This window comes from Pseudorca crassidens, chromosome 7 (genome assembly GCF_039906515.1).
Source record: "Pseudorca crassidens isolate mPseCra1 chromosome 7, mPseCra1.hap1, whole genome shotgun sequence".
NCBI classification, from domain to species: Eukaryota; Metazoa; Chordata; class Mammalia; order Artiodactyla; family Delphinidae; genus Pseudorca; species Pseudorca crassidens.
In genome coordinates, this window is record NC_090302.1 from 82,500,466 (window position 1) to 82,526,949 (window position 26,484).

The 26,484-nt window shown below is 41.7% G+C and overlaps 1 protein-coding gene and 1 long non-coding RNA gene across 2 annotated transcripts in view; one reads left to right on the plus strand and one right to left on the minus strand.

Annotated features, from left to right (window-relative positions):
• The window catches only part of LOC137227992 (uncharacterized), a 231,709-nt gene that overhangs the window by 23,678 nt on the left and 181,547 nt on the right, over nt 1-26,484 (plus strand). The window lies entirely within an intron of this gene.
• SLC28A3 (solute carrier family 28 member 3) overlaps nt 1-26,484 on the minus strand; it is a 57,604-nt gene that overhangs the window by 3,977 nt on the left and 27,143 nt on the right. The window contains exons 2-14 of the mRNA XM_067744736.1: nt 25,972-26,070; nt 22,664-22,743; nt 19,642-19,733; nt 18,042-18,231; nt 16,855-16,999; nt 15,485-15,598; nt 14,796-14,873; nt 11,864-11,944; nt 10,385-10,465; nt 8,070-8,195; nt 6,349-6,479; nt 4,618-4,786; nt 4,022-4,219 (exon numbers count right to left, since the gene is read on the minus strand). Of these exons, the coding sequence (XP_067600837.1) occupies nt 4,022-4,219; nt 4,618-4,786; nt 6,349-6,479; nt 8,070-8,195; nt 10,385-10,465; nt 11,864-11,944; nt 14,796-14,873; nt 15,485-15,598; nt 16,855-16,999; nt 18,042-18,231; nt 19,642-19,733; nt 22,664-22,743; nt 25,972-26,070 (1,584 nt within the window). The remainder of the gene's footprint in view (nt 1-4,021; nt 4,220-4,617; nt 4,787-6,348; nt 6,480-8,069; nt 8,196-10,384; nt 10,466-11,863; nt 11,945-14,795; nt 14,874-15,484; nt 15,599-16,854; nt 17,000-18,041; nt 18,232-19,641; nt 19,734-22,663; nt 22,744-25,971; nt 26,071-26,484) is intronic.

Sequence of the window (26,484 nt, forward strand, 5' to 3'; positions counted from 1 at the left end):
CCTTTTTTGTATGCAAATTATACTTCAGTGAAAAGGAATTACCTTAGTAAAAACGAAGCTCACAGATACCAGAGGGGCTCCTTTCAGCTGACTGTGGTGTGTGCTTGCCTTTCTTTGTTCCTCAGCTCTGACCAGACCATAGGAATGTTAGGTAGTGGGAGAGTGAATAGTCCTTTCACAGGGCAGTAAGAAGATGGCAGGTGAATTCTTGGAAGCGTGAGCATGACCCTCCTTCTCTATTCCAATAGGCAAGAGGTGCTGCTCAGGCCAGACAATCTTCCTCAGGTTGAGGGGCTGATTATGGGAGGCTTGGAAGATTCAATAGGTTCGGTTGTTCACCAGAGGCACAGCCAATCTGGCAAAGGCACCCACACAACCGAGGCAATAATTTTCTTTTCCAAAATCCTGAGGAAAATCTATGATTTGGTTCAAAGAACAAACCTTTTCTTTTTTCTTTCACTAACTGGATTTTTAAAAGCTCACATTCAAGACTCAAGTACTCGTGGTTAAGTTTTTTTTCTCATGGTAAGTTTTTTGTTGATTATAAGGCTCCTCTTTTCTTTCATAATTTCTGAGAACTCCTTTGTCGATATTCTCAATCAGTGTGCATATAGTGGGCAGGAAAAAAATATTTCAAGTATTTGAGCAGTCTGCTGTTTCTGGAAAAGCTCATCATCTTTGTCCCCTGCTCTGTCTAGTGCTTTTCATTTAGTTCAGTTGGCTTCAAAAATAGGCAAGCTTGTTAAGAGACCGTGAGGAGGGAGATGGCATAAAGTGCTTGAGATTCCTCTCTCTCCCTCTGGGGATCTGTGGGAAAGGGATACACAGATGTGGCCATGTAGGGTTTTATGATAAGAGGAAAAGGAGGCTGGGATGATTCCACTTTGCCTTTGCCCATAAATGTGCAGGATTATGTGATGGAAAGACAAATACCATATGATATCACTTATATCTAAGTGGAATCTAATCCATCCATAATACATCTTCCAGCTCTCCTTGCACAGGAGCAAAGGTGCCTCAAGGACAGTCATTGTAGCATTACTTCTAATAGCAAAAAATTGGTAACTGTGTTCATCAACAAGGGACTGGTTAAAATAAGTTATGATGTGCTCATACTGTGTCACAGGCATTGATATGGCGTGGCATCCAAGATATGTTACCAAGAGCAAAGAGCAACACTAACAACAGTGAGCATAATGTGGAACAGGGAGAGGAGGTGAATGGCAAAGAAATAGGGAGGATGACTTCCTTTTCCCTCCACATCTCTTGTACCTTTTGAATTCTGTACCATGGTATGTTTTATGTGTAAACAAACAAACATGCAAAGTATTATATTTAAGAAGGAGAAAATGATGAAAATGGTGGAGTGATAAAGAGCTCATTCTGGGGACAACGTGCTACATACACATTTCTCTTATTCTTTTAATTGAAGTATAGTTGATTTACAACATTGTGTTAGTTTCTGCTGTACAGCAAAGTGATTCAGTTATATATATATATATTTATATAAACATATATATATATACACACACAAACACACACACACACACATATATATATATATATATATTCTTTTCCATTAGGGTTTATTATAGGGTATTAAATATAGTTCCCTGTGCTATACAGTAGGACCTTGTTGTTTATCAATTTTATATATAGTAGTTTGTATCTGCTAATTCCAAACTCCTAATTTATCCCTTCCCCCTCCTCCTTTCCCCGTTGGTAACCATAAGTTTGTTTTCTGTCTGTGAGTCTGTTTCTATTTCGTAAATAAGTTCATCTGTGTCATATTTTAGATTCCACTTAGATATAAGTGATATCGTATGGTATTTGTCTTTCTCTTTCTGACTTACTTCACTTAGTATGATAATCTCTAGGTCCACCCACGTCACTGCAAATGGCATCATTTCATTCTTTTTTATGGCTGAGTAGTATTACATTATGTATACCGACCATACCTTCTTTATCCATTCATCTGTCGATGGACATTTAGGTTGCATCCATGTCTTGGCTATTGTAAATAGTGCCGCTATGAACACTGGGGTGCATGTATCTTTTCTTATTATAGTTTTGTCCAGATATATGCCCAGGAGTGGGATTGCTGGACCATGTGGAAACTCTATTTTTAGTTTTTTGAGGAACCTCCATACTGTTTTCCATAGTGGCTGCACTAATGTACATTCCCACCAACAGTGTAGGAGGGTTACCTTTTCTACACAGCCTCTCCAGCATTTATTGTTTGTAGACATTTTAATGATGGCCATTCTGACTGGTGTGAGGTGATACCTCATAGTTTTGATTTGCATTTCTCTAATAATTAGTGATGTTGAGCATCTTTCCATGTGCCTGTTGGCCGTCTGCACCTACACATTCTGACCGCTTAGATGGAGGTCATCAGTGGGCATAATGCAATGGATTACACTGAGTTTTTGCCTCATGGACCCAGATCAAATGTTTTAGTCACGTGGTACTTTTTCCAGTAGATGGTGGGACACTCCCACCACTTGTTGGTTGGTAAACAGAAATTGTAGGAACTCATCCCCATTTGGTTGATTGGAAATAACAAATTGGGAAAAACAAAATGTTTTCCCCTTTGTGACTCAACAATAGCAGAAGCCATTGAGCTCATATCTCCAAATATCTTCTGTGGGTCTGCCTCTGGTTGGGCTCACTCCCAACCTAAATCAGCTCTACTGTTCTATTTCTGTCCTCTTAATAACCTGTTCACAAACCTGCTTAGCACAACCAGAACTGAGAGCTTCCTTTTAGCAAAACTACGTTCTCCAGGCAACTGCCAGTTGGGGATGGAAAACATTTCACTTAATTTAGCCTATTCTTTACTTTTGGCAGAGAAGCAAGCTAGTTTGTGGTGGCATCCAAACAATGAGGACATTTGGCCAAGCTCCATTGCGTGGTCAGTTGAAGAATGAACATTTGAGATGCAGGAGACCTATTGTCCTAGAGCTCTTGTTCATATCAGATGTGTGGGTCAAAATGCCCTGACCGTAAAATACAAATCAGTACTCTCCTGGAGTTTGCTGTGGTATTTGTGTGACAGGTGGGAGGAAAATTTGCATGTTTGGTGTTTGGGTGAGATGGTGGTGGTGGTCAGAGGCGGGCAGTCTCAGTTAGAACCTTGGGCAGCATGCTTTCCCTCCCCGTTCCTTTTAAAGCCAAATACCTGCCCAGGACATTCATTCCAAATGGATTGTTTTAATGAGTCATGGTGGTGGTCGGAAATGTTCACCATTTCCCTAAGAGTTTCCACGTGTGACGATTCTGTTCTTCTGGAAAGTAGAAGTTAGAGACTCAGCTGCAAATATGGTTTAAATAATGGCCTCCTCCAAGTTCCCTCATCCCATTCAAGGCCAAGCAGACATGAGCATCTCCTTGCAGGCTATGGACCCGAAATCCTGACATAATTACAGGGTGCTTGTCTGAAAGGCCCTGAGCTTTTTCTCTTCCCTCATTCACTTGGAGAGTAGTTACTGTGTCTCACTGTTTCTTTCGATGTCCAGGTGCTATGCGGCACTTAGGCAGTTTCTCAGAGTTCAAAAAATTTCTTAAATAGGAAGGAAGAGTCCTTCCTGGTCATTAGACTATGAGCCCCATGAGAGCAGAGGCCTTATCACTCATTCAACACCATGGCCTCGGTACATAGCACAGTGCTCACAGAAGACATTCCATAAATATCTGTTGATTGACTCCAATCCCAGCTCATATGACTCTGGGTTTGTACTGATAGTGCTCAAAGGTAAATGATCACAGTGGTAAGGATTAGCTGCGTTTCTTTCTGTACACACACATGCGCACGTGCGTGCGCACAGACGCTGTGATTAACTCAACACAACTGACAATTATGAGTCACTATGTACATTATGATGTCAGAGATTTTGGGCCTGTTTCCTTCTGATGTACCCCAAATGCCTGGCATGGTGCCTGACACACAGAGGCACCAGCAGCTGTTTGATGAATGTATGTGTGTGACAAAGAAGTATATTGGGGGGAAAAATTTACTCACCGACATATATTGCTGCACACCATCCACAAATTTGGGTCCACTCTCTTGCCTTAAATGGATCAATTCTGAGAGTTTCTGATAAGCCACAAATTCATTGAAGAATGTCTTATAACCTATGAGTCTGGCAACCATAAAGCTGTCTTGCCAGTCCACTCCCATCATGAAGGAAAAGGGCATGAAGATGTAGGAGCATATTACCTACAAAACCCCAAAATGGATACCTTATTAGAGTAGTGATTTGCTTCCGGTTCTTCGGCCTCACGCTCATGACCAGATTGTTCCCGCCCCCTCTGTGTGTCTTTTAGGCACAGAGATCCCTGTGCATTCTCTAGCCTGTCTATATCCATTAGGAGTCAAGGTTGAAATTGGGTCATTTGAAGTAACCTGGATTTTGGGGAACGGGGTCAGGACAGAATGGTTCTGTGTTGGGGTAAGGAGGGTGATAGGAGACAGCAAAAGGGGTGTGGGATTCATGATGTTTGTACATTGTATAAGAGTGCACTATACACGTTAGGAAAGGCTGTTCACAAACCTATTTTATTTTTAAACAAAGATTGGCAGAAACAAAAAGGAGGAAAAGCATGATAGAATCATACCTCGAAACTCAGTTGTGGGTAGTCAAACATGTTTCCAAACCAGGACAGGGCTGAATTCACAAAAGACAACAGGGCCAGGAAGGCAATCAAATTCGCAGCGATGTTTGCCACCAGGGGAATGGATGAGGATGCTCCCTGTGCTGCGGCTTCTAGGAGATTCTTTGAATCACTTTATCAAAAAATAGCAATTCCAGAATTACCAAGGGATTATCAGTGGATGGACATCACAGGTGTAGAAATGGCATAATCAGAGCTCATTCAAATGGAGAGACAAACTCTCAGACCCATGTCCTGGCTGAAATACCTGAATTCCGTGAAATCATGATGGGATTTATAATTGTTGAGTGTAGGTGATGGGCATATGAGTGTCTAAATGTTATACTACTCTTTTAATTTGGAGGCGTTTATAATAAAAAACTGGGATAAAAATATTACAGGTTTTAACAATGATATTTAATTAAAAGTAGCTTCCAGAGAATATTTATAAAATATTCACAGTAAAAGAACTAGCAATTCAAGGAAGGCCTGTGTATCCACCACCTCATTTAAGAAATGGAGAGTCACATCAGCTTTGAGCACCCCCTACTTCATCTCATCTTCTTCTCTCTAATATCAGAGGTACTTGGCCCATTGGAATTTGCTTATGATTTCCTTTCTTTTCAATTTTCTTTATCCCTACATAATACATTGTGTCAGTTTACATACTTGCTAACTATATAAGTGAAATCCACATATTCCATATATATTCTTTGGCAACTTGCTTTTTCACTCATGGTTATGACTCTCTCTACATACAAACAAGGGATGAATCTCAGAAACATATTGGTTGATGAATTCTGTTACTTAATGACATACTTTTGAATACCCTAAATCCCTTAGTTTTTTCCACCCTCTTCTCTTTCTTTTGAACAGAGCAAAAAGTAAATGAACCTACGAGGGGTTAGAAATACCTATATTGGGACTTCCCTGGTGGTCCGATGGTTAAGAATCCGCCTTCCAATGCAGGGGACGTGGGTTCGATCTCTGGTCGGGGAACTAAGATCCCACATGCCGTGGGACAACTAAGCTTACGGGCTCTAGAGCCCACGCATCACAACTAGAGAGACTGTGTGCCACAACTAGAGAGCCTGTGTGCCTCAACTACTGAGCCCACACACCACAACTAGAGAGAAGCCGGCCTGCTGTAATGAAGAGCTCTCACATCGTAACTAAGACTTAATGCAGCCAAATAAAGAAAGAAATATTTTAATAAATATATAAATAAATAAATTTTAATAAAAAGGAATACCGATACCACACTTTTCTTCCCTATTATATGAGAAACTTCCAGAAACAGTGATCCTATGGCTTTCTAACAGTCTTAAATCATGGCCCAATGAACCCTATGCTATATTTAAAATTAAATCTCTCTTCACCTAAAACTAATATAATATTGAAAATCAAGTATACTTCAATCTAAAAAAGTTAATTAAATGAAATATCTACACTGAACAGTCAAGGAAATGTATTGACATTTAGGTATTGATATTTAGAAAAGATCTCCTTGAGTACTGAAACAAGATACTTTGGGTGAAGTCTACATAGTCATGGGAAATTAAATTCACTTTAATTCATTGTGTTCTCTGATAATCAAATTCTTGCTGTACTTTGGACTGGAGCAAACCTCCCCTCCCACCAACCTCCTGCTTGTATAGTCAATAACTAATAACTAGGTGAACATGTCCCACTTACCCATTTTCCATTTTCATGGCATTCTTGAGGGTTATTTTAGGTGTTTCTGTCTCAGGCCAAAAAAGTTTAGAAATAGCCAATGCCGCAGGTGCAGACATAACTGAAGCAGTTAACAAGTGAGAGGACGAAACCTGTGATTTCAGGAGAAGGAAGACCAACTTAGGTTTAGCTTTTCGGTTGTGTTCCGAATGAATGGCTCAAATGCCTTACAAGGCAGGCATTGATTACGTGCCAGAAATCAATGTTTCTTTGGAGGCTTGGAAGAGCCACACGCTGGGTATCACCTTGAGAGGAGGGAGGAAGTTATACCAGTTGACCACATCCTTGGGGAGAAGCACAAAACCACAATCTGAGCATTTCAGAAGAGAATTAATTAATCCTGTGTTGTAGAAATTTTCAAGGAAGATAACTCTACCTCTCTGTTGTTCCTCTGAATGTTCATATAGTCCCTAAAGCTATTTCATTACATCATCAGTTTAGATGGTGGGTATCTGGGGTGCAGGCATGGGTACACCCCTCTCCATTTTCCTTTTGCTTTCCTGATGTCCTTTGTGCCTCTACATAATATGTGTTTATCCAGAGTCCGTTTAATCTGTAAGCGATTTGTTTTCCTCTTTGCAGGTCTACTTAAACTCTTCCCCCTTCCCTTCCCACATCCTTATCTTGTTTCTGGATTCTCTTCCCTGTATTTTCAGAATTATAGAATCTGCACCTGCCTCCCCACTCCCATTCCACACAGCACAGTTTTGTAGGTAGAATTCCTACAGCAATCCATCTGGGGAGTCAGTCAAACTGGTATTCCTGAGGTCTCCTTCACCCTTTTTTCTTCCCTCTTCCTACTGATTCGCTCTGTGAGGCTCAGATGAAGTCCTGGAATGAAACTTGCCTATCTTGTAAGAATTCCTCATCACCTGGACCACACAGCTGCTGTGTTATTCCATTTCTCCACCAGGGGTTGTAAATAAGCCCTGTGCTCAGGGCATGTGCACCAGTTACCATAACGTTCTTCAGCGCCATCCCATAGACCCCCTGCTTTCAAACTGGGCTATACATTGAAACCTGAGGATTGAAAGGGAACACTGATGCCTGGGTCTCGTCCCAAGAGATTCTGTTGAATTACTCTGGGTAGGGGCCTGGGCATTAGGGCTTTTAAAAGCTCCCAGGTAATTCTAACGTGAAGTAAGTTTTGAGAATCAGTGCTGTAAGCCAGGAGTCAGAAAATGTTTTCTGTAGAGGGTGAATAGTTTTGGCTTTTAGGGCCACAACTACTCAAGTCTGTATCATAAAAGCTGCTTAGATAATGAACAGGATAGCTGGTTACCAATCAAACTTTAGTTTACTTTAGTTACAAAAAAAGGAAGTGATCTAAATTTGGCCCATGGGCCATAGTTTGCTGACCACTGAACTAGATGGCCTTTAGTGTCAGTAATAGTTTTTTTTTTTTTACTTACTCAAATTTTCAGCCAAATTAACCTCATAATATGATTTCATTCTGCTATGGGTGGATATAGTTCACATTTAGGTGGCAGAGATATGAGAGTGAAACACCAAAGCTCCTTGGGGGTCACTCCATTCAAATGCCAAAGAAACTGTGACCAACTAGACAGCAAAAAGAACACTCTTTTGCCCTCCTTATCTGGCAGTAATAGTAAAGGAAAAAGCAGAAATAACAATAGCAAAGGAAGAAGAGGTTTTATAAATTAATCCCCAAACATTCTTACCCCAAAAGAAATGTATGCGCCTAAGACACTTCCAGCAATGGTAGAGAACCCAGCGGTCATGACTGCGTGGAGTTCAGACTTGGTGACGCACGGTAAATATGGTCGGATCAGCAGTGGAGACTCTGTCTGGAAACAAAAAGTGATCAGATTAAACGTTCCCTTACGAGGACATGCTAATTTACTCAAAATTCCATTCTCTACAGCAGTATTTCTAAGAGTGGACTTCAGATCAACTCTATCAGCTTGACTCAGGAACTTGTTTGACATGCAAATTCCCAAATTTACTGAATCAGAAACTCTGGGGCTGGATCCAGCAGTGGTGTTTTAACAAGGCTTCCTGGTGGTTCCGATGCGTGCTCATGTTTGAGAACCCACACCATCATTGTCTGGGTCTTTCGGACTCCAGGGCAGTGAGCATACAGAGTCACGTGTGAAGTTTGCAAGGCCAATTCACATAAGGCTCTCACCTAGCCTAGGATTGGACTGTGATGGCTTAGTACTCTTTTCTAAGGTTGGAGCACCATGGGCCAAGTAACTGCCCAGTGGCCTGGCCTTGGGAACTGTGATTCCCAAACCTCTGTGACTTCCTATCTTCCAGCTTCATCTCAACAGACCCTAAACCTCTTTGCTGATACTATAGGGAAACAAGACACAAGTATGAAAAAATACCAGCAATAACATATACCGATGCCCACAGGCCCATTCCTAATTGAGAATCAGAGACCCCCCTCTTCCCCTTGCATGGAAAGGAATCAATTAGAGTGTAGTTGTAAAGGCTTGAGTCCCATTAAGGAGGGCAGGTGGCCTGCAGCATGGGCTCTCCATAAATAATAGCTGTACTTTTAGCATATTAAGTATCAAATTGAGCACCACAGAAGCATGTGTGCAATTTTACAATTTTCCCCTCATTATTTCTAATTGTGCTATGAGATTGAGTGTGTTGAGCTTCAATTTATGGACCAAATAGAAACTCAGTACATGAGCCCTCTTACCCTGCAGGTAGGAGTAATCAACTCAAGATGGTGCCCTAATTAGTCCTGAGAGATTTTATGGCTATAATTATAACAATTTCAACTCCTGGGCAAAGAAGTATGGGCCCCACTCTAAAGACTTTGCTCCAGGCTAGTAAGCTGGGCTTACCAATCAGAAGGCTCAGCCTGCCTGGAGCAGTTGTATAAGTCTACTGATCTGGAGCCATGTGTTTTTCTGGGTGACTTGATTTTTGCTTCGAGTTCAATTTCTTTGCACAGCCGTGCTAGCAAGTATTCACACTTGGTTTCCTTGGTGTGTGATTCCATTCTGCCTGAAGCCATAGATCCTGAATGATGAGGATGATTATTACCATTTCTTACTTATCTACCCCTTAGGAATGCTGCCATTTTGAGGGACAGAACTTGGCAACATACTTCTTTGCTTAAATGGACTTCGGGCAAAAGACCATCTATCGGGACTTCCCTGGTGGCGCAGTGGATAAGACTCCACACTCCCAATGCAGGGGGCCCAGGCTCGATCCTTGGTCAGGGAACTAGATCCCACATGCGTGCTGCAACTAAGAGTTTGCATGCCACAACTAAGGAGCCCGTGTGTCACAACTAAGGAGCTGGTGAGCCGCAACTAAGGAGGCCTCCTGCAGCAACTAAGACCCGGTGCAACCAAATAAATAAGTAAATAAATAAATATTTTTTAAAAAAAGAGCATTTATCCACATGATGGATAAGGAAGGTGAAAATACTTTTGCTCATCAGCATTTTTCTTCAGGCTCAGCAAAGAGACTGCTCAGATAAGTTGAGAATGAGCTTAACTATTTATATGGCTGCACGGTGTTGGTGGAAAGCCTTTTTGGTCTCTTTCGTTGCCACAAGCATTATACTACAGAGTGTGAGGCTGTCTGTTACATGTTTGCAGCTTCAAGATAAATGGTGAACTCCATTTGAGTAGATGAGCTGCTAGCCTCTGATGGGTGGGCCAGAAACCTCAACAATTCAGTTAATTCAGAAAGGACTTATTGAGAATCTATACATGAGAAGCCTTATGCTTTGATAAAATGATTCAATCTTTCTTCCTCTCCATAAATTTTCAAGGACTCAAATTCCACACTAGTGCATTGATACTCTTAGAAGGGCGCTCTCTCTCTCTCTCTCTCTCTCTCTCTTTCTCTCTCCTTGGAATCTGGACATTGTCAATATTGAGGGTTCATTATCTTGACACCCTTCTCCCTACACTAAAAGAAATAACACCATCATATTTTTTTATTTCTCTTTCTGGAAAGAGTATCCATTTTAGCAAGTGTTTTGTTTTTTGATATTACAACTTACCTGTCCAACAAATATATTGCCAGAAGCAACTACAGATTCAACAGGAGATGTTCCCATAGTCACTAGCATTACCCATCCAACCTAAAAGGCAAAAAAGGATAAAGTCAGTAAAGAACTATTTGTATACACAGAACTTCAAAGTAGGGATAAAAATCTTTAAACTGGAGGAAAATACTGAGGCCTTCAACAATTGTACTGAACTTGAGTATACCTTATATAGTCCATAGTGCAGGCTGATCAAATCCTATTTGAGTGGTAAGTCTGAGTCATTGTATATACTTTGAACACTATACAATGTCTATTGAAATGTCTATTTCATACAAGTAAAGTTTTTTGAATGTCTATTGTGTACAAGTAATAAGTTGTAATAATTGCTAACAGTCATGGCAGTCTTCACAGCATTCCAGGCACTGTTTTAAGCCATTGTTTTGAGTAATGCATTTAATCCTCACCATAAGCCTTTGAGGGAGGTCCTATAATTAGGCCCATTTTAGAGAAGAGGAAACCAAGGCACAGAATAGTTTAGCTGTTCTGTCAAAGTTTGCCTAGCTAATAAGTAATGGGATGTAGTTGAGGTTTGGCCTTTTCTACTTAACTCTCAAACAAACATGGTTGATGGTCCCAATTTGTAGTGGTCCTTCCAACCAGGGACTGTGGTGCCCACCTCAGAATGGGGACTTCCTTTTGCATCCTCTCTCCTTCCTTCCTGCTTCGATGTGGACACAGGAATGCTGAATGTTTAAACTGACAATTAGAAAACGATGCGCCCTGGTGCTCTTGCTGAAACTTTTAATTCTGCTGGTATTCTGGCTCTCTCTCTCTTTTTCTTTTTTAAAATAAATAAATTTTATTTCTTTACAGGGATCAAAAGAGGGCTGTGTCTGTGCCCAAGCCCTGTATACACTGCCTTGCTCTCATGTGCATTCAAACTAGCTTACAAATTTCTGAGTTTTGTGATCTAACATAATGTAGGACTGACAGCTGCTGGGGCAGCAGAACTGAGGTTAACTTTTCAGACCTAAAAAAAAAAAAATTTGTGTGCTTACAAAAATCCCTCAGGAGAAAAGATCAGCTTCCCCTTCTTGCTTTGATTCTCTAGCAACTCCTAGACCAGGAGGGTCCACTTTCGTTATCACCTGAGGAAAAGCAGTGACTGTGTAAGCCTTGGGCAGATAGCCAAGATGAAGGGACAATCAGGTCCCCATCCCTTGGAGTCAATTCTTTGGCTAACGGAATAACTGCTTCATGAAGATGCTCAGTGTGTTGCAAGTCACAGCCCTATTAGAAGTCCTGGAGATAAAATTCCCTCTGTGGACCCATGTAGGATTTTGGGGTTTAAATCTAATAACTTGGAGTGGGTGTGGATCTTGGTACAAAGGGAAAGGTACTTTGGAAAAACCCAGATAAAAGGCATTCAAGAATTTGTCCCTGCGATAATCAGCTCTACACCGGTCACCCGCTGCCTTCTGGTCCTGGTACCTTTTTAATGATCCACTGCATCAATCCAAGGTAGTACAACATGGACATCACAGTGCTGAAGAAAACCACGATGGGCAGGACCTGGGGGGGGTGGTGGAGAAGAGTGGTCATGGGTTAACATTGGCCCCAGCAGTATTAGTAGCTTTCAGATCAGTCTCCTTTCTGCCTCCTTTTCCCCCTCTGAAATGTCATCAAGATACTGGAAACTCCTCTTGAACTAAACAACGTTTTTAACAGGCAACTTCCCCATCTACAGTCTCTTACTCTAATTTGTTCTGGATAAGCTTGAGTCTATTTCATAGGAAACTTGACTTAAAAAAAAAAATCCTGCTATGATGAGCTTTTCTTACTTTAGTTTCTAAGAGAAGGAATGACGTTTTGGGGGGGAATTTGTAATAATTAGATCAAGAAACTGAAAGCCACTGGCAGATATTCTTGTTGTTCTGATATTAAACAGACATGGGCTTCACTACTTATTAGCAAAGTAACCTGGGTCACGATTAAGTGTGAGCTACCTCAGATCCTTATTCACAGTAGTGACACAGTAGGTGCTTAAACAATGCCTTGTATAAAGCAAGCATTCGTGGATTTAGCTTTTAGAATAATAACTATTTTACCTATAGATTTTTGAATCACTTTACAAAGATTAAACTCTGGAAACTAGTTTACTTCTGTGTTAACAAAGGTTGTCTTTTTCTAGATCCGATTTTCCTGATGCTCTTTGGATGCCTTCAATGCAGCCTGTGTGTCTACAGGGAACAGCTTCTTCCCTGCATAGACCACACAGAGCTGTGGTCTGGGTCCCTCCCCACCCCTACTCCATTGTTCCCCTTCCCCTCTGTTCCCAGCTAAATGGCCAGGGACAAGCTGCCACCAGAGACACAGAATGGCCAAGGACAATTTGTACAGGATCTAATTTAGAAAAATCTATTAATAATATATATTAAAAGACTTTTTGTGCCATTATTCAGAGCTCGCTCACTTATGTGATTTTATTGGCTTTAATGGGCAGGCAGAGCCTTCCTGAAAGCTTCAGGGAGTTAAAGGGGCTCATCTCCCCAATGTTCCCACAGGAATCTGCTTTGGCAGAAAGGATGGAGACTACTGCCCTGGGGGCAGAGGGTTGGGGGAGGTCTGAAGACACTGGTGCAGTCTGGGCAGCAAGTTCCTCCTTCTCCGTGATATTATTTTTTGTAATTCTGGATTCAATTCATGACAGGAGCATATTTCTATCTCAATTTGTAAACATTTGACCTTTCAGAGATGGCTTAGTTATCTCAGCACCAAAGTATCAAGTCAGCAGTTTAAAAAAAGATTCAGCATAGCAGTTGGCCTAACCGATGCTGAGGTAATTTGGAGGTAAATTTGGAGTCCCCGAGTGAGAAGACAATGGAGAAGTGTAGGAACAATAGCACACCACAAAAAAAGAAATCTGAAGGAAAAGCCAAATGCATGTTTCTGACTAATCGACAAGGATTTGCAGGGACTTCCCAGAGGAAGATGGGCTTCCTGGGGATGGGGGAGGCCTGGGAGAGAATCGATTAGGCCTGAGCATGGGGCCAAGTTGCCAAGTGGCCTTTCGCCTGTAAAATAACATCCCTCCTTTGGTTGGGAGGAGGCCCAGCTTGCAGGCCTGCCGAGGTGAAGGCTGTGCTGAAGGAGAGAGGGGAAATGTTAAGCAAGGGGATGGCTCTGGAAGAACAGAGCTTGATGTGAGTGACCAGCTGTCCCGGTTTGTCTGGGATTAAGGAGTTTCCTGACTGCAGGGCTGTCACTGAGCTTGGACTGGGGAGGCATTAGCAGCCATATGTCTATTCATTGCCAGGGACCTAATGTTCTTTTCCCTGAAATCTCAGATACTATTACCCCGTATGATCTTTTTTAGGAAAATTAATTAATTAATTAATTTTTGGCTGCGTTGGGTCCTGTTGCTGTGCGCGGGCTTTCTCTAGTTGCAGGGAGAGGGGGCTACTCTTCGTTGTGGTGTGTGGGCTTCTCATTGCGGTGGCTTCTCCTGTTGCAGAGCACGGGCTCCAGGTGTGTGGGCTTCAGTAGTTGTGGCGCACAGGCTTAGTCGCTCCGCGACATGTGGGATCTTCTCGGACAAGGGCTCGAACCCGTGTCCCCTGCATTGGCAGGCGGATTCTTAACCACTGCGCCACCAGGGAAGTCCCCCCCCCCCACCACATGATCTTTCATAACTATCTCAGCAAATGCTACAAGACATCCAAAAGTACAGGCATACCTTGTTTTATTGTGCTTTGCTTTATTGCACTTCTTGGAGGTTGTGTTTTTTACAAACTGAACGATTTTGGTAAACCTTGGGTGAGCAAGTCTGTAGGCGCCATTTTTCCAACAGCGTTTGCTCACTTTGTGTCTCTGGGTCACATTTCGGTAAATTCTCACAATATTTCAAACTTCTTCATTATTATTATATTTGTTATGGTGATCAGTGATCTTTGATGTTACTATTGTAATTGTTTTGGCATTTTTTTAGCAGTAAAGTATTTTTTAATTAAGCTGTGTACTTTTTTTAGACATACTGCTATTGCACACTTACTAGACTACAGTAGGGTATAAACATAACTTATATGAGCTGGGAAACCAAAAAATTTTTGACTGGCTTTACCGCGGTATTAATTTTATTGCGGTGGTCTGGAACCGAACCGGCAATATCTCTGAGGTATGCCTGTGTTTCAGTATTCCTGACTTCCTCTACATGTTTCCCTGAATGTTACTGTAAAAAAATTAAATGTTTCAGTCCACTGACTTCAGGTAAAGGAGAAAGCCCAGTGATGGGCTGTGTCCCTATGACATGCCTGGCAGGTATATGCCTGGGTTCTGATCAGTTAGGTTCTATCTGAACATCTACAAAGACTGAGAAGTTACTGAAAAGGGAGTGTCTACATAGAAAAAAAGTGTTTGGCTTTACCTTAAATGCAAAAAAGTGGTCTTCATATTTCTCACCAAAGACAAATGAGGCGCCAGCATTAGTGTACTCCAGGAATGTCTGAGTTAAAGAAAGGAAAAGAGCAGATCATTACAAGCACTAAAGAGGTAGTTACCATCCACAGGACCTACGGCTCTGCAGAGGGTGGGGACTCAGAAAAGTTGTGGGATAGACTTAGAGAGTTAATTTTGTCAACTTTCCCCCTCCAGTGGATGGCCTGGAAGTATATCTTAGAACTATAACTGCATACAGGTTTCCTGGCGTTTCTGACATTCACTCTGACTCTAGGGTGCTAACGAATAAGCTGGGTGTGGTAACTTGCTCCAGAAGCCACAGATGGTACATGGGAGGTACTGGTTGCCACTAGATGCAAAGAAGCCTTTTTCTCTGTTGGGGGAAACGTCTTAGAAGAGTGACACCCCTCAGGCAGGATGAAGGGGTCAAATGGGATTGAGGAGTGATGTAGTGGATGGTATGGGTAAGAGACAACCAGAATATTAATAAACTACACGGATTAACATAAACAAAGTTATTTGTCTAATTCATGCTATGGAATTAAAATTTGGGTCAACTAATGCAGACAAATAAAGCTATTTCTGACATGTCTTGAGGGTTATATTCAAATGTTAAAAGCACTATAAAAGCAAGGCATTCTTTTGAACCAAATTTACCTGAACTTGTTTCCCCAGCCAATCAAAAGCCATAAATCCAGGTTCTGTCCTTAGTATCAAAAGCCCAAGAAGAAACTGTAACCCAACACCCCAAAAGACAGGCCTCCAGTAAACCTATACAGAAATAGGAAGAGATATAGGTTATTAGAAAATGAATGCTGAACTCAGCATAAATGCCCAGAGGATCACTATTTCCTTGGAAGCTTCTCAGATGTGGCCTGTGATCCACCTTCTTTCGGAGGCCAAAGCAGTTGTGAACAGAGAATCCCTCCATAGAATCATACCTAAAAATCTCAGGGTTGTGCTCCCTCTTCATAAACCTGAGATTAAGCCTTCAGTCCCAGCAGTGTATGTAACCATTTTGTCAAGATAAAATCACTTAGACACAAAGAGTAGTCTTAGAAGGGCCATTAAAAGAGGAAGAATCTGGCCTTCCCGGTCATGCTGTAAATGTTAGATACATATAATTATTTCCCCATTTGGAAAATGGAAAGGCCGAACATGACTTCTCTCTGTGTCCAAGGTTTGTTGATTTGACAATTTGTAAGTGAATTAAGTGAAATTCCACCCTGTTGGGGGGCTCTCATTTCACAGTAAAAGGAACCAATTAACTCTAATGCAGACCCAGGGAGTGCAGTGGTAATGGACAATCAAGTGCTTTCATTTTTGGAGTAGAGATGAGTGGCCTGCAAAGAACTATGGGATTGGAGGCACAGAAAATAGCAGAGATGGTCACCCGCACAGGGCAAAGAATTTGGATTGTATCAGGTGGCTTTGGTTTTGATTAATGCTCTTTTCTTGGATCAGCCTTTCAGCCAGTAAAGTCTTCCAGAGTTTGCCATTATGAAGCATATGTGAAAGTTTTGATATCTCAGAATTCTTGCCCATTTATGGGGTTACAGGCTGACAGAACAAGGGTGAGAATTGAATCCTATGTGAACAAAACTGCTTAAGTACAAATTTTTGGAGTAAAATAGCCTCAATGGCAAATACAAATTTGATAACTGCAGAATCCAGTGGTAGAATATTAGATTATTTGTTGGTCTGGGGAAATCTGAATAAAAATGGATAAGTTTTCTTTGTATGTGTGTTTGATGGGGGGGAAGGGGGTACATGAGTAGAAATCGGACTTGACAGGAGAGAGTATCTCACTGGTTGAGCAACTGGAAAATTACTGAGAATGAAAAATGAGAGAGCAACAGTACTATTAACGTTCAGGAAAAGGGCACCTTAGCCACTGAAATATCATAGCAAGGTAAGAAAAATATTGAATAACAGTTCAACTCTCTCATACTCATGATTTTGAGCAATTTACACATGAGGAAAAAAAAGAGGGAAAAAGACCAAGAAATGATCGATTTCGTGCTTACTTTGGTTGGGTGCTTGGAAAATAGAAATGTCAGGGTAATGTACATTATGAGTCCACCGAAGGACACCAGCTGCTGTTGGCCCAATTTGGCGGTGTCAAAGACCAGCCAGAAAATAACTCCCAGGATCAGGCAGCCCCAAATCACCCTAAGGGAACAAAGAAGGAGGCTTTGGCATCATTTGCTGTGCTAACTTTAAAATCTTAAACAGGCTTCAACTAACAAGCAAAAAATATTGAGTAACACACCCTGGCACCAGGAAATTATGCTTCTAGAAATTGCAAGAGACTCTTTTTGGGTGTAGCTATAAAGGCACATAGTCAAAAAATGAAGCAATGTGTCCACAACACTTGGGCTCTTTGGATATATAAAGGGGTCAGAGGGAGAAACGATGCTTGGAGAGGAAGTCCGGTGATTTCTTTGCGAGAGCTGCTGGGCGTCTTCATTTTGGGAGATGGGGGAAGCGTTCCCTTCTTCCCTTCAAGGGAGAGCTTGAAATGTGTCCTCTGCATTGGAGACCTCACCCAAGCCTCAGAGAACTAAGTCAGGCTTTAGCCTGGGTTCTGACTCCTTGGGGAATCTAGTGGGCATACGATAGCACTGAATCAGTGGATGGCAGAGCCAGGGAGGGTTGCTCTGTTGGGATTGTACAACCCTGGTTTATTAGGCAAAGAATGTGTGAACTTTCCTGGTAGATTCCATGTGGGCCATACTGGGGAGAATGGGTTCTGGGTCCTACCCTGTAGGGCCACCTGGAGAGAGAGGAGGTCCCACAGAGAGAGAGGCTGAAAGAAAAGCCCTGAATGGTCACTTGCAGGACAGGGGGTCCTATAAGAGAGAGTTGGCTTTACTAATTCACAGACCTCTCCTCCCCAAGAGTCCAGATTCGTGCCCAGAGCAGAAAGCCACCTTTCTAAGTCAGAACCGTCCCAACTTTTGGACAACATTTTATCATTTAGTGGCACTTGAAATTAAGACAGTTTGTAGGGACATTTGAGCACATCTTGCCTTATCTAGTCCTTGATGTCCTGCTTGTAAAATGAAGGCATTTTTTAACAGATTATTCCCTAGGTTGTTTCTAGCTTCAATATCCCATAAATGAGGAAGCAATTTCAGAACAAATCTATGGAACAGTGTTGGAAAACACTAACATCACTCTCAACCTCAGTAAGAGAACTAACAGCATTTACCACTTCAGCCAGAACCAGTGGCTGTCCAGAAGCCTTTGGCCAGGAGAGAGGAACTGAGCGATCTGAGACTCATATTTGGCCATGAAGTGATCCCAGATCACAAAGAAGATGGCAACCACCGTGATCACGAAAAGAGGAAGGGCTCTGTGAAAGTTCAGCACACAGGCCGCAATCACCAGAGCCAGGTGACCTGTTGGAAGCAATGCAGACAGTGAGCATCACCAAATCAGCTGGAGACCAGCCTCCAGCATTTATCTGGCTCAGCCAAGGGCAGGTTCAATCAGGAAACCATTGAACGCAGGGGTACTCTTGATATAGCTATAGGTGCCTCTGATTATAAAGACTATATTTTGGGTTTTTAAAAACATTTTAAAGTCTCACCAAGAATGCTAGGAGGACAGGGTGCTAGGTCTTTTTTCTCAAAGAACCTTCTGAATTCTTGAATCTTGTTGCCTGATCATTGGGACTCTTGCTTAGTACTACTTTTTCTGATATTCAGACTTAGCAGGTGAGCTTCCATCAGAGAAAGGCCAGGCACTAAAGCAACTACTGGCAAGAAGATATTGAGTCTTCTAGTTTGTAGCCCAGATTTGCCTAAGCTTGAGTAGGAAAATCTCTGAGTGTCACAACAACAATCCCTAAGTGCCACAGCATCTCTAAAGGAAAGAGGTAGGGCGATGACCAAAGTGATGGCTTTTGAAGATGATATTCTAGGGTAAGAACAACACGGTTTTCCATTAAAGGTCAGCAAACAAGTCTTTGTTTCCAAGTTAAGTTTGGCCTACCACTTGTTTTTGTAGGTGGCAAGGACAGTTGTATTTGTATATTTGTATTTTAATTCTACAAATAAAGTCACCCTGGCACGCAGCCACACCATCTGCTTACTTTGTACTACAATGGCATAGCTGTGTGGTTTTGAGTATGGTCTGCAAAATACTCTCTGAGCTGGTACAAAGAAAGCTTTCAATCCTGCTTACTCCCTGTTCTAGCTGTGTGAGCACCGGGAAACTACGGACCTTCTGGGGCGGCAGCAGTCTTGCATACATGTCTGTGGGCTTGGGTGGGAGGGTTCACATTTTATAGACAGGAATGTTCTTTCAAATGGGCCCTGGAGCCCTTTGTTTGGAGGGTGTCAAAACAGGACACCTGCTCATCTGTGAAGACAGTCTAGTCCTGCTTTCAGGTAAGAGGAGTGGGCTGCCTGACCCTAGGCTCCTTCTTGTGTTGTGTTCATATAAGGCATTGATTGATTACTTATATCACCCCTTCAATTAGGTTTCTGCCTTGTGATTATCACCATGTTTTCCAGTTACCTGAATTTGCAATATCCAACCCTCAAATCCATACCACAATAACAAAGTGAGAGTAGGTGACCTAAAAAATGAGCTGCTGGCTGCATAAACAGGACAGGGAAGCTATCTACATGGGCTTCTCAAGTTGAGACCCACCACTCAGGGGCATCCTGGTTAAATTCTCTCCTCTCTGGATGGTTCAGGGAAGTCAAGGGGAAGGGAAAGATTTATTTGTTTTCTACAGAAAACAAATATTTGAGGGATCCTGAAAAAGAGACATTGGTATTCCATCCCCTTTTGTTATTTACCTGCTATTAAAATGCCCCAGGTCGTGGTCTTAAGGATTGTTTGGTGTTCCCTACAAAAATCATAAACTGCACCATACTTCCTTTCCAGGCACCTGTAACAACACAAAAGCAAGAAGGCAGACAGAGGTAAACACCACATACACGACATAACCTGGCATGCTAAAGCTAGATAAGGCTTTGTAAATCAAGCAGGCAAACACATTCATGAAGTATGTGTCCTACAAAATAGAAATAAGAAACTCATTTCATTTTAGACTAAAATCAGCCATGGCTTGCTAACCTTTGCTGAATGGATGTGCCAAAGCCCTGAGGAATTACAGAGATGCAGAAAACATGCTCCTGGAAATAAAGCAGGGGACAGGATAACTAACCGAAAGCTGAGAATAAACCATAGGACGAGAGTGTTTCTCACTGTGCTAGGAGGGCCTCCATTAGCTTGTAAGCTCTCATGTAAATGTTGACTTAAAAAAGAAAATTCCAATGGGGACTTCCTTGGTGGTGCAGTGGTTAAGAATCCGCCTGCCAATGCAGGGGACACGGGTTTGAGCCCTAGTCCGGGAAAATCCCACATGCTTCGGAGCAACTAAGTCCATGCACCACAACTACTGAAGCCCTCGCTCCTAGAGCCCATGCTCCGCAACAAAAGAAGCCACCGCAACGAAGAGTAGCCCCTGCGCGCTGCAACTAGAGAAAGCCCACGCGCAGCATTGAAGACCCAACGCAGCCCCCCCAAAAAAATCCAATGAACTCTCATCCCTTCTGGTTCTCCCTTCTGGTTCCCAAAGTGTGAGCAAGCTGGAGATTCCCTGTCCTCAGTCACCACCCTGTTTAGCAGGAGGCTGACGGACTTCACAGGATGCTTACATGTAAAGTAAAATTTCGCGGATTTGAGGACCGTTAACCAATGGGTTGTCATATAGCTTTTTCAGAACGTTCTGGAATTGTTGGTGTATTTGTTTCTGCCCAGAGCTTTGTTACAGGGCAGTGTGTGGTGTGTGAGCCACGTGTGCATCTGATCACTTCTTCTGGGGAGGATGTTGTCCACCAGTGAGGGAGTCTGGAGAGGCCACAGGCCTGTACCCATAGCAACTGTCCTTCCTTCTCCTGGGTGCTCCCGGTTGCCCCCCCAGGCCCTCCACTTACTCTGAAACCTGGCTTCCCTGCACATGTCTCTTTGCTCAATGTGCCTTCATTCTCCCACTTGAGGCCAAATGGAAGGAATTTACTCACACATTTAATCATGACCACTTCCAGGCCACTGGACAGGATTTCTAAAACAACCCCTTCTCCTCTATAGAAGATTCTCAATCCCCAGGATCTCAAAGGACTCAGCCCCCGCTGGGAGCTCCCGTCCCCTTGGTGAACACCTCCAGTTCCCTTCCCTCCAGCAGTCATGCCCCTGTGCCCAAATCTCAGCCCCCTTCACGTTTCAGGGCACAGCTCAAGCCCTTTGCTTCTACAAAGCCTTCTTGCATTTCGTCAAACAGGGGCATTCCCCTGCGACTTATTCCTACTGTCTCCTTTGATTGTATTTTGTTATGAAGCCTTAACTGACCATAACTTTGTGGAGAATAGATGTCTGTGAGCCCAACACCAGCACCATGGGCATTAAGAGTGACTGGCGGGCCTGTGTCGAATTCTTAGCTAAATGAAGTGGTAGTGCGTATTGCTTTTCTGGAACAATAGTTTATAACTGTGAGTTGGGACCCATTAGTGGGTTGCGAAGTCAGTCACACTGTGCATGATGATCATCCTTAAACAAAAGCACAGGACATCTCAGAGTGTATCATACATAGTGACGACAGGCATTATTTCATGAAAATTTTGTCTTATGTATGTGTGTGAATATGCGTACTGAGAGTTAGAAACACTGTTCTAGAACATATTGAGGGAATATAAGTATAGTAAAGACTTAAATTTTTCATGGTCTAATTTAGGAAAGGCTGCTGATGCCTTATCCTCAGCTGTGGATATAGTGTTATACAGTAGCAGCGTTGGAAGACAGCATGTAACAGGGCAGGTCCATCTACTTTAAGTTGAATTTATCAGATTTTTTAATGGCAAGGAATGTATATAGTGCAATTTGACACTTCATAAAAGGAAGTACTGTAGCTAGAAATAGTTGCTTTGGCCATTTGGTTATCTAGGCTGAACAACTCCCAATCTCCTGGTGGTTGTTTTCCATCCATTAACACGGATGAAACCTGAGTACCTCTGACCACCCAAGAGAAGCTCTCAGCCCCCAGGATCAGAGATGCATAAAGGAAAACAAAGGATGAAACTAAGTTCAGGTTTCCAAGGTGGCAAATATTCTTGATGATGTATATGTGACAAGAGTTTTTGATCCTAATTCTGGCCGAGTCTATCTTCTGATACATAAAAATAAAGTCCCTCAGAGACTTAGGAATTTACACCAAATTTAAATAGGAATTTAGAAAATTTACAAATACTTTCATGTTATGATAGAGTACCAGACAATCTTGGACTGGGAATCAGAAGCTGAAGTTTAAATTAGCTTTGTTCCACTAACCTTGGCTAAGTCACTTCTCTGAGCTTCATTTTTCTGATCCAAAAAATAAAAATAATAATTTGTCTCTCCTGCTAATGGGAGATAAGGACTTGCAACATTATGATATGACAAGGTAAGAGCAAATTTGTTGGGATTTAAAGTGAATTGGATTTTGAGAAATCAATTGCTTATTGATTGAACATTGTGAAGATGAATTAACTACTTTTGTATAGACTGGAGCAATTAGTTGGCAATTCAGAGCTTTAATTAGAAGATTATCCTGGATATTGGGTTCCCAGGACATTAGCAGTTTGAATTTACCACGTTGATTATTCTAGAGCTCCATTACTTTTTCTGAAAATGGTGTTGGGTGGGTAGTAGGGAGGGGAGATTGGTGGTGACCATCTCTGATAAATCATAATTAATGTTAAAAATTAGATGAGAATTTAAAAAGTGTCAAAACCACTGTGTTGAGGAAGTAAGTGTGGTTATTTCTATGGTATAAACCTGTACCCTTTTTGATGCGTCTCTTGGTCATCCTCATCTTCATCATTTCTTGGAGAATCCTGCTCAATGGTCACTTGCTCTTCACCCTCAAAATCAGACATTGGAACAGAGATGGAATGATGAGAATCCTGAGCACAATGGACTCTGATCTCTTTTGCTCAGAATTTTGGCTAGGAAATTTTCCCAAACGGTCCTTTTAAATTATTTTGCAAGATGATGTCTCCAATTATCTATGCACAGACATTTTCCCCCTTGTCACAAAAAATCCACAAAAAATCATACATTTCTCCCTTTACTTCAGAAGGAGCCATTGGTATTTTCTCCATTTCTTCAGGGAGAGGGCTAATATCTCTGCTTTTAGTTCCTGTCTCTACATTCAACTCCCGCTCTGTTTTCAGGCAAGTGCTAAATGAAGTTAATACCAGAGGCTGCACAAATCTTCCTTAATACTCTGCCAGCCCCACTTTCCAAAGGACTGAGACTAAGGCTGGTTTTATTTTCCTGGCAGCCCAAGGCTTGGTCTGCAGATATGAACAGTAGCTCAGCATCTTCAAGAGCTGTTAAACTACCCTTGGGAACTAGGGTTCTTCTATCAGTTGGGTTAAAGGGAAATATTTCCCTTACTCAGCTAGTACTTGCTCTAACTGACTGAGTGAAGTATATACCTGGGCTATCTTTTATGGACAATCTTTCTAGGTACTGTTTAGCTTTGAAATATCCATGACCCATCCTATTCTTGTGATGGTGGAGAGGATTTCCTGCGTCTCATCATTTTGCAATAATGCCTCAAACTGGTCCAGCTATTGTAAGCAAAGGCAAGGGAAGGCTGGGAGGAAGCTGGTAGATGTGGAGCAGTTTTGAACATGCCCTAAGAGGTATAATGCCAAATCTCAGCTCTAGCTTTTTGTCAGATCCCATGAGACCTTCAATTCTCTTTACTTTAACCCCCCCACCCCCCCCCCCAAGAAAAGAAATTAGTTATTAGCATGTCTCTGAGCTGAAAGGATCCTCAAAGATCATATAGTCCTTTGATACCAAACTCCCATTGTACTCCTGACTTAGGCTGCCTTCCTGTTGTGGGCTGGGCCTCAGGTACAAGGAAGGTAATGGGATGATTGTAATAGAGACCAGCTGAATCCAAGCTGTAGCTGCAAAGGTCAGGAGTACAGAGAAGCCTTTCTCATTTTTTCCCACCTAACACCAAGCTTGGCCAATAGTCAAAGTTTGGTAAATTTTTGATTTAAATGATCATAATTATTATTTTCTTAGAGTGAAATTGTCCCAAGTTACCTACTATATGGAATGTCTAGCATTCCTATTGTTTTCTTTTTTGGTTTTTAACCCTTTCTCATCTTTAAAACAAAACAAAACAACAACAAAACCTTCTTGACCCTACAACCATGGGACATCTACCCTCCCTCCTTCCCTTCACAGCCAAACCACTTGAAAGAATTGCCCTTACTTTTGGTGACATTCCTTTGCATCCTGCTCACTTTTCAAGCCACTGTGACCAGACGTCTACATCTGAGATGGCTTCTGCTAAGGTCACCTGCCAAGGTCACCTAAGGACCATTGTTGCCAAATCTAGTGGCTACTCCTCAGTCTTCATATTTCTGTTTACAATAATACCTAATTTTTTGTTTTTGACTTTTTTTGGTGAAAGAATTAAAAAAAGACTTTTAAGAGCAGTTTTATTTAGGTTCATAGCAAAATTGAGAGGGAGGTACAGAAATTTCCCATACTTTTCCGCCCGCCCCCAACCCCATGCAGCCTTCCCCATTATTGACTTCCCCACCAGAGTGGTACGTTTGTTACAAATGATGAACCGACAAAGTCTGTAGTTTACATTAGGGCTCACTCTTGGTGTCCTATATTCTGTGGGTTTGGACAAGCATTTAATAACATGCATCAACTGTCATAGTATCATACAGAGTGTTTTCACTGCCCTAAAACTCCTCTGTGCCCATCCACCCCTCCCTCCCATCTCGGCAGCCAGTGATCTTTTTACCGTCTCCACAGTTTGCCTTTTCCAGAACATCATCTGGGACCATACAGTATGCAGCCTTTTCAGATTGCTTCTGTGACTTAGTAATACACATGTAATGCTCCCCCATGTCTTTTCATGTCTTGATAGCTTATTTGTTTTCAGTGCTGAATAATATTTCATTGCCTGGATGGACCACAGTTTATTTATCCATTCGCCTACTGAAGGACATCTTGGTTGCTTCCAGGTTTTGGCAATTATGAATCAAGCTGCTATAAGCACCCATGTGCAGGTTTTTGTGTGAAAAGAAGTATTGTTTTCTCTTTTTTTGGTTGAAGACTACTTAGTGATATGAACACTTTTTACAATATATTAAATGAAATAGGCAATGACCCAATAATATGAAAGCATGATCCTAATATATGTGACATGTGCCTATTGATGTATATGTACTTATATTAAAGTGAGCTATATTCTAATATGTTAGGCACTGATTTGTTTGTTCGTTTGCTGGAACTACAGGTCAGTAGGTCATTTTTTGTCTTCCAAATTTTGCTGCAATAATATTTCAAATTTTCTACTTCAAATAAATTATTCTTTTATCATGAGCAAACTCCCCCCAGAATATGCACCCAAAATTACTTTTTTAAGGGTGATATAGATGGGCAATTTGCTCCCTTTTTAGCAGAAGGCTGTCTTCAAATGAGATCCTTACACCTGTAACTTATGTAATATTGTACACCAACTCTACTTCATTAAAATTTTTTTAAATTAAAAATAAGTCTATACTCAGTGAAAATATCCATCAAAAGGGAACACATAATAAAGATATTTTCAGGCAAACAAACAAAAAAATGAGATCCTACCCAGAATTCAATATATAAAAGAAATAAGAGGTGGCATTGTCACAGAGCACCTCGGTTTGCTGTGTACACTTAGATGTCGCTGAGGAACTGTAGGGTGTGATGCACACAGTTTTAGAACCATGTCTTAGAACCTTACTCTTTTCTGCCTCATTTACTTTAAAATTGAGATGTTATCTGCTGAAGCCAGTGCTTTCTGCCTTGGGATGGAGTTTGGAATCTAATAGTAATAGTGAAGTGTCAGAGCAAGCCTGGGTACTCTCCCCATCAGAGAACTCTGAGCACAGTTGTATAAACACAAAATCTTTGTTTGGGCATGTGTGTTTTCCTCATGACTGCCTTACACACTCAAATTACCATTTAACTCATTCCTCTGAGTGCCAGCTGAGTGCCATGCTTTCTGTCCCCATAGCTGTTGCACAGTAGTTAACGTGGTGATAGATTCACTCACTGCTTTCCAGCCGTACCTGTCTGCCATTTTCTTGCTCTCTGTTTTGCACAATTCTACTCCTTAGTGAGTTGTCATTTCCTGATGTGTTCTGGTTTTCAAAGCAGTCGTCATCATACTAGGAAAAAATACAGATTGCAAAAATAACATTTCAGAGCCACAAAACAAATGTTCTTTCAATGAATGATACCCAAAGACTTTTGAGGGACGGGATGGCAAAGATGAGGTGTTTAGATGAGTCAGCTGATTAAAGAAAGAACCAGGGAAGCTTGGCACATAAAGAAACACAGATGATTTTGAAAAATTTTGACAATTTACTGTCTGTAGAAGCCACATAAGGAAGAAGAAAATTATCTCAATCTAGAAATGTAAATCCTTTTGTGTTCTTTTTTTGGGCCGCGTGCCTTGTGAGATCTTAGTTCCCTGACCAGGGATTTAACCTGTGCCCCTTGCAACAGCAGCACGGAGTCCTAACCACTAGACCACCAGGGAAATCCCTAAATCTTTCTGTTTTCTAATATGATCTTACAGT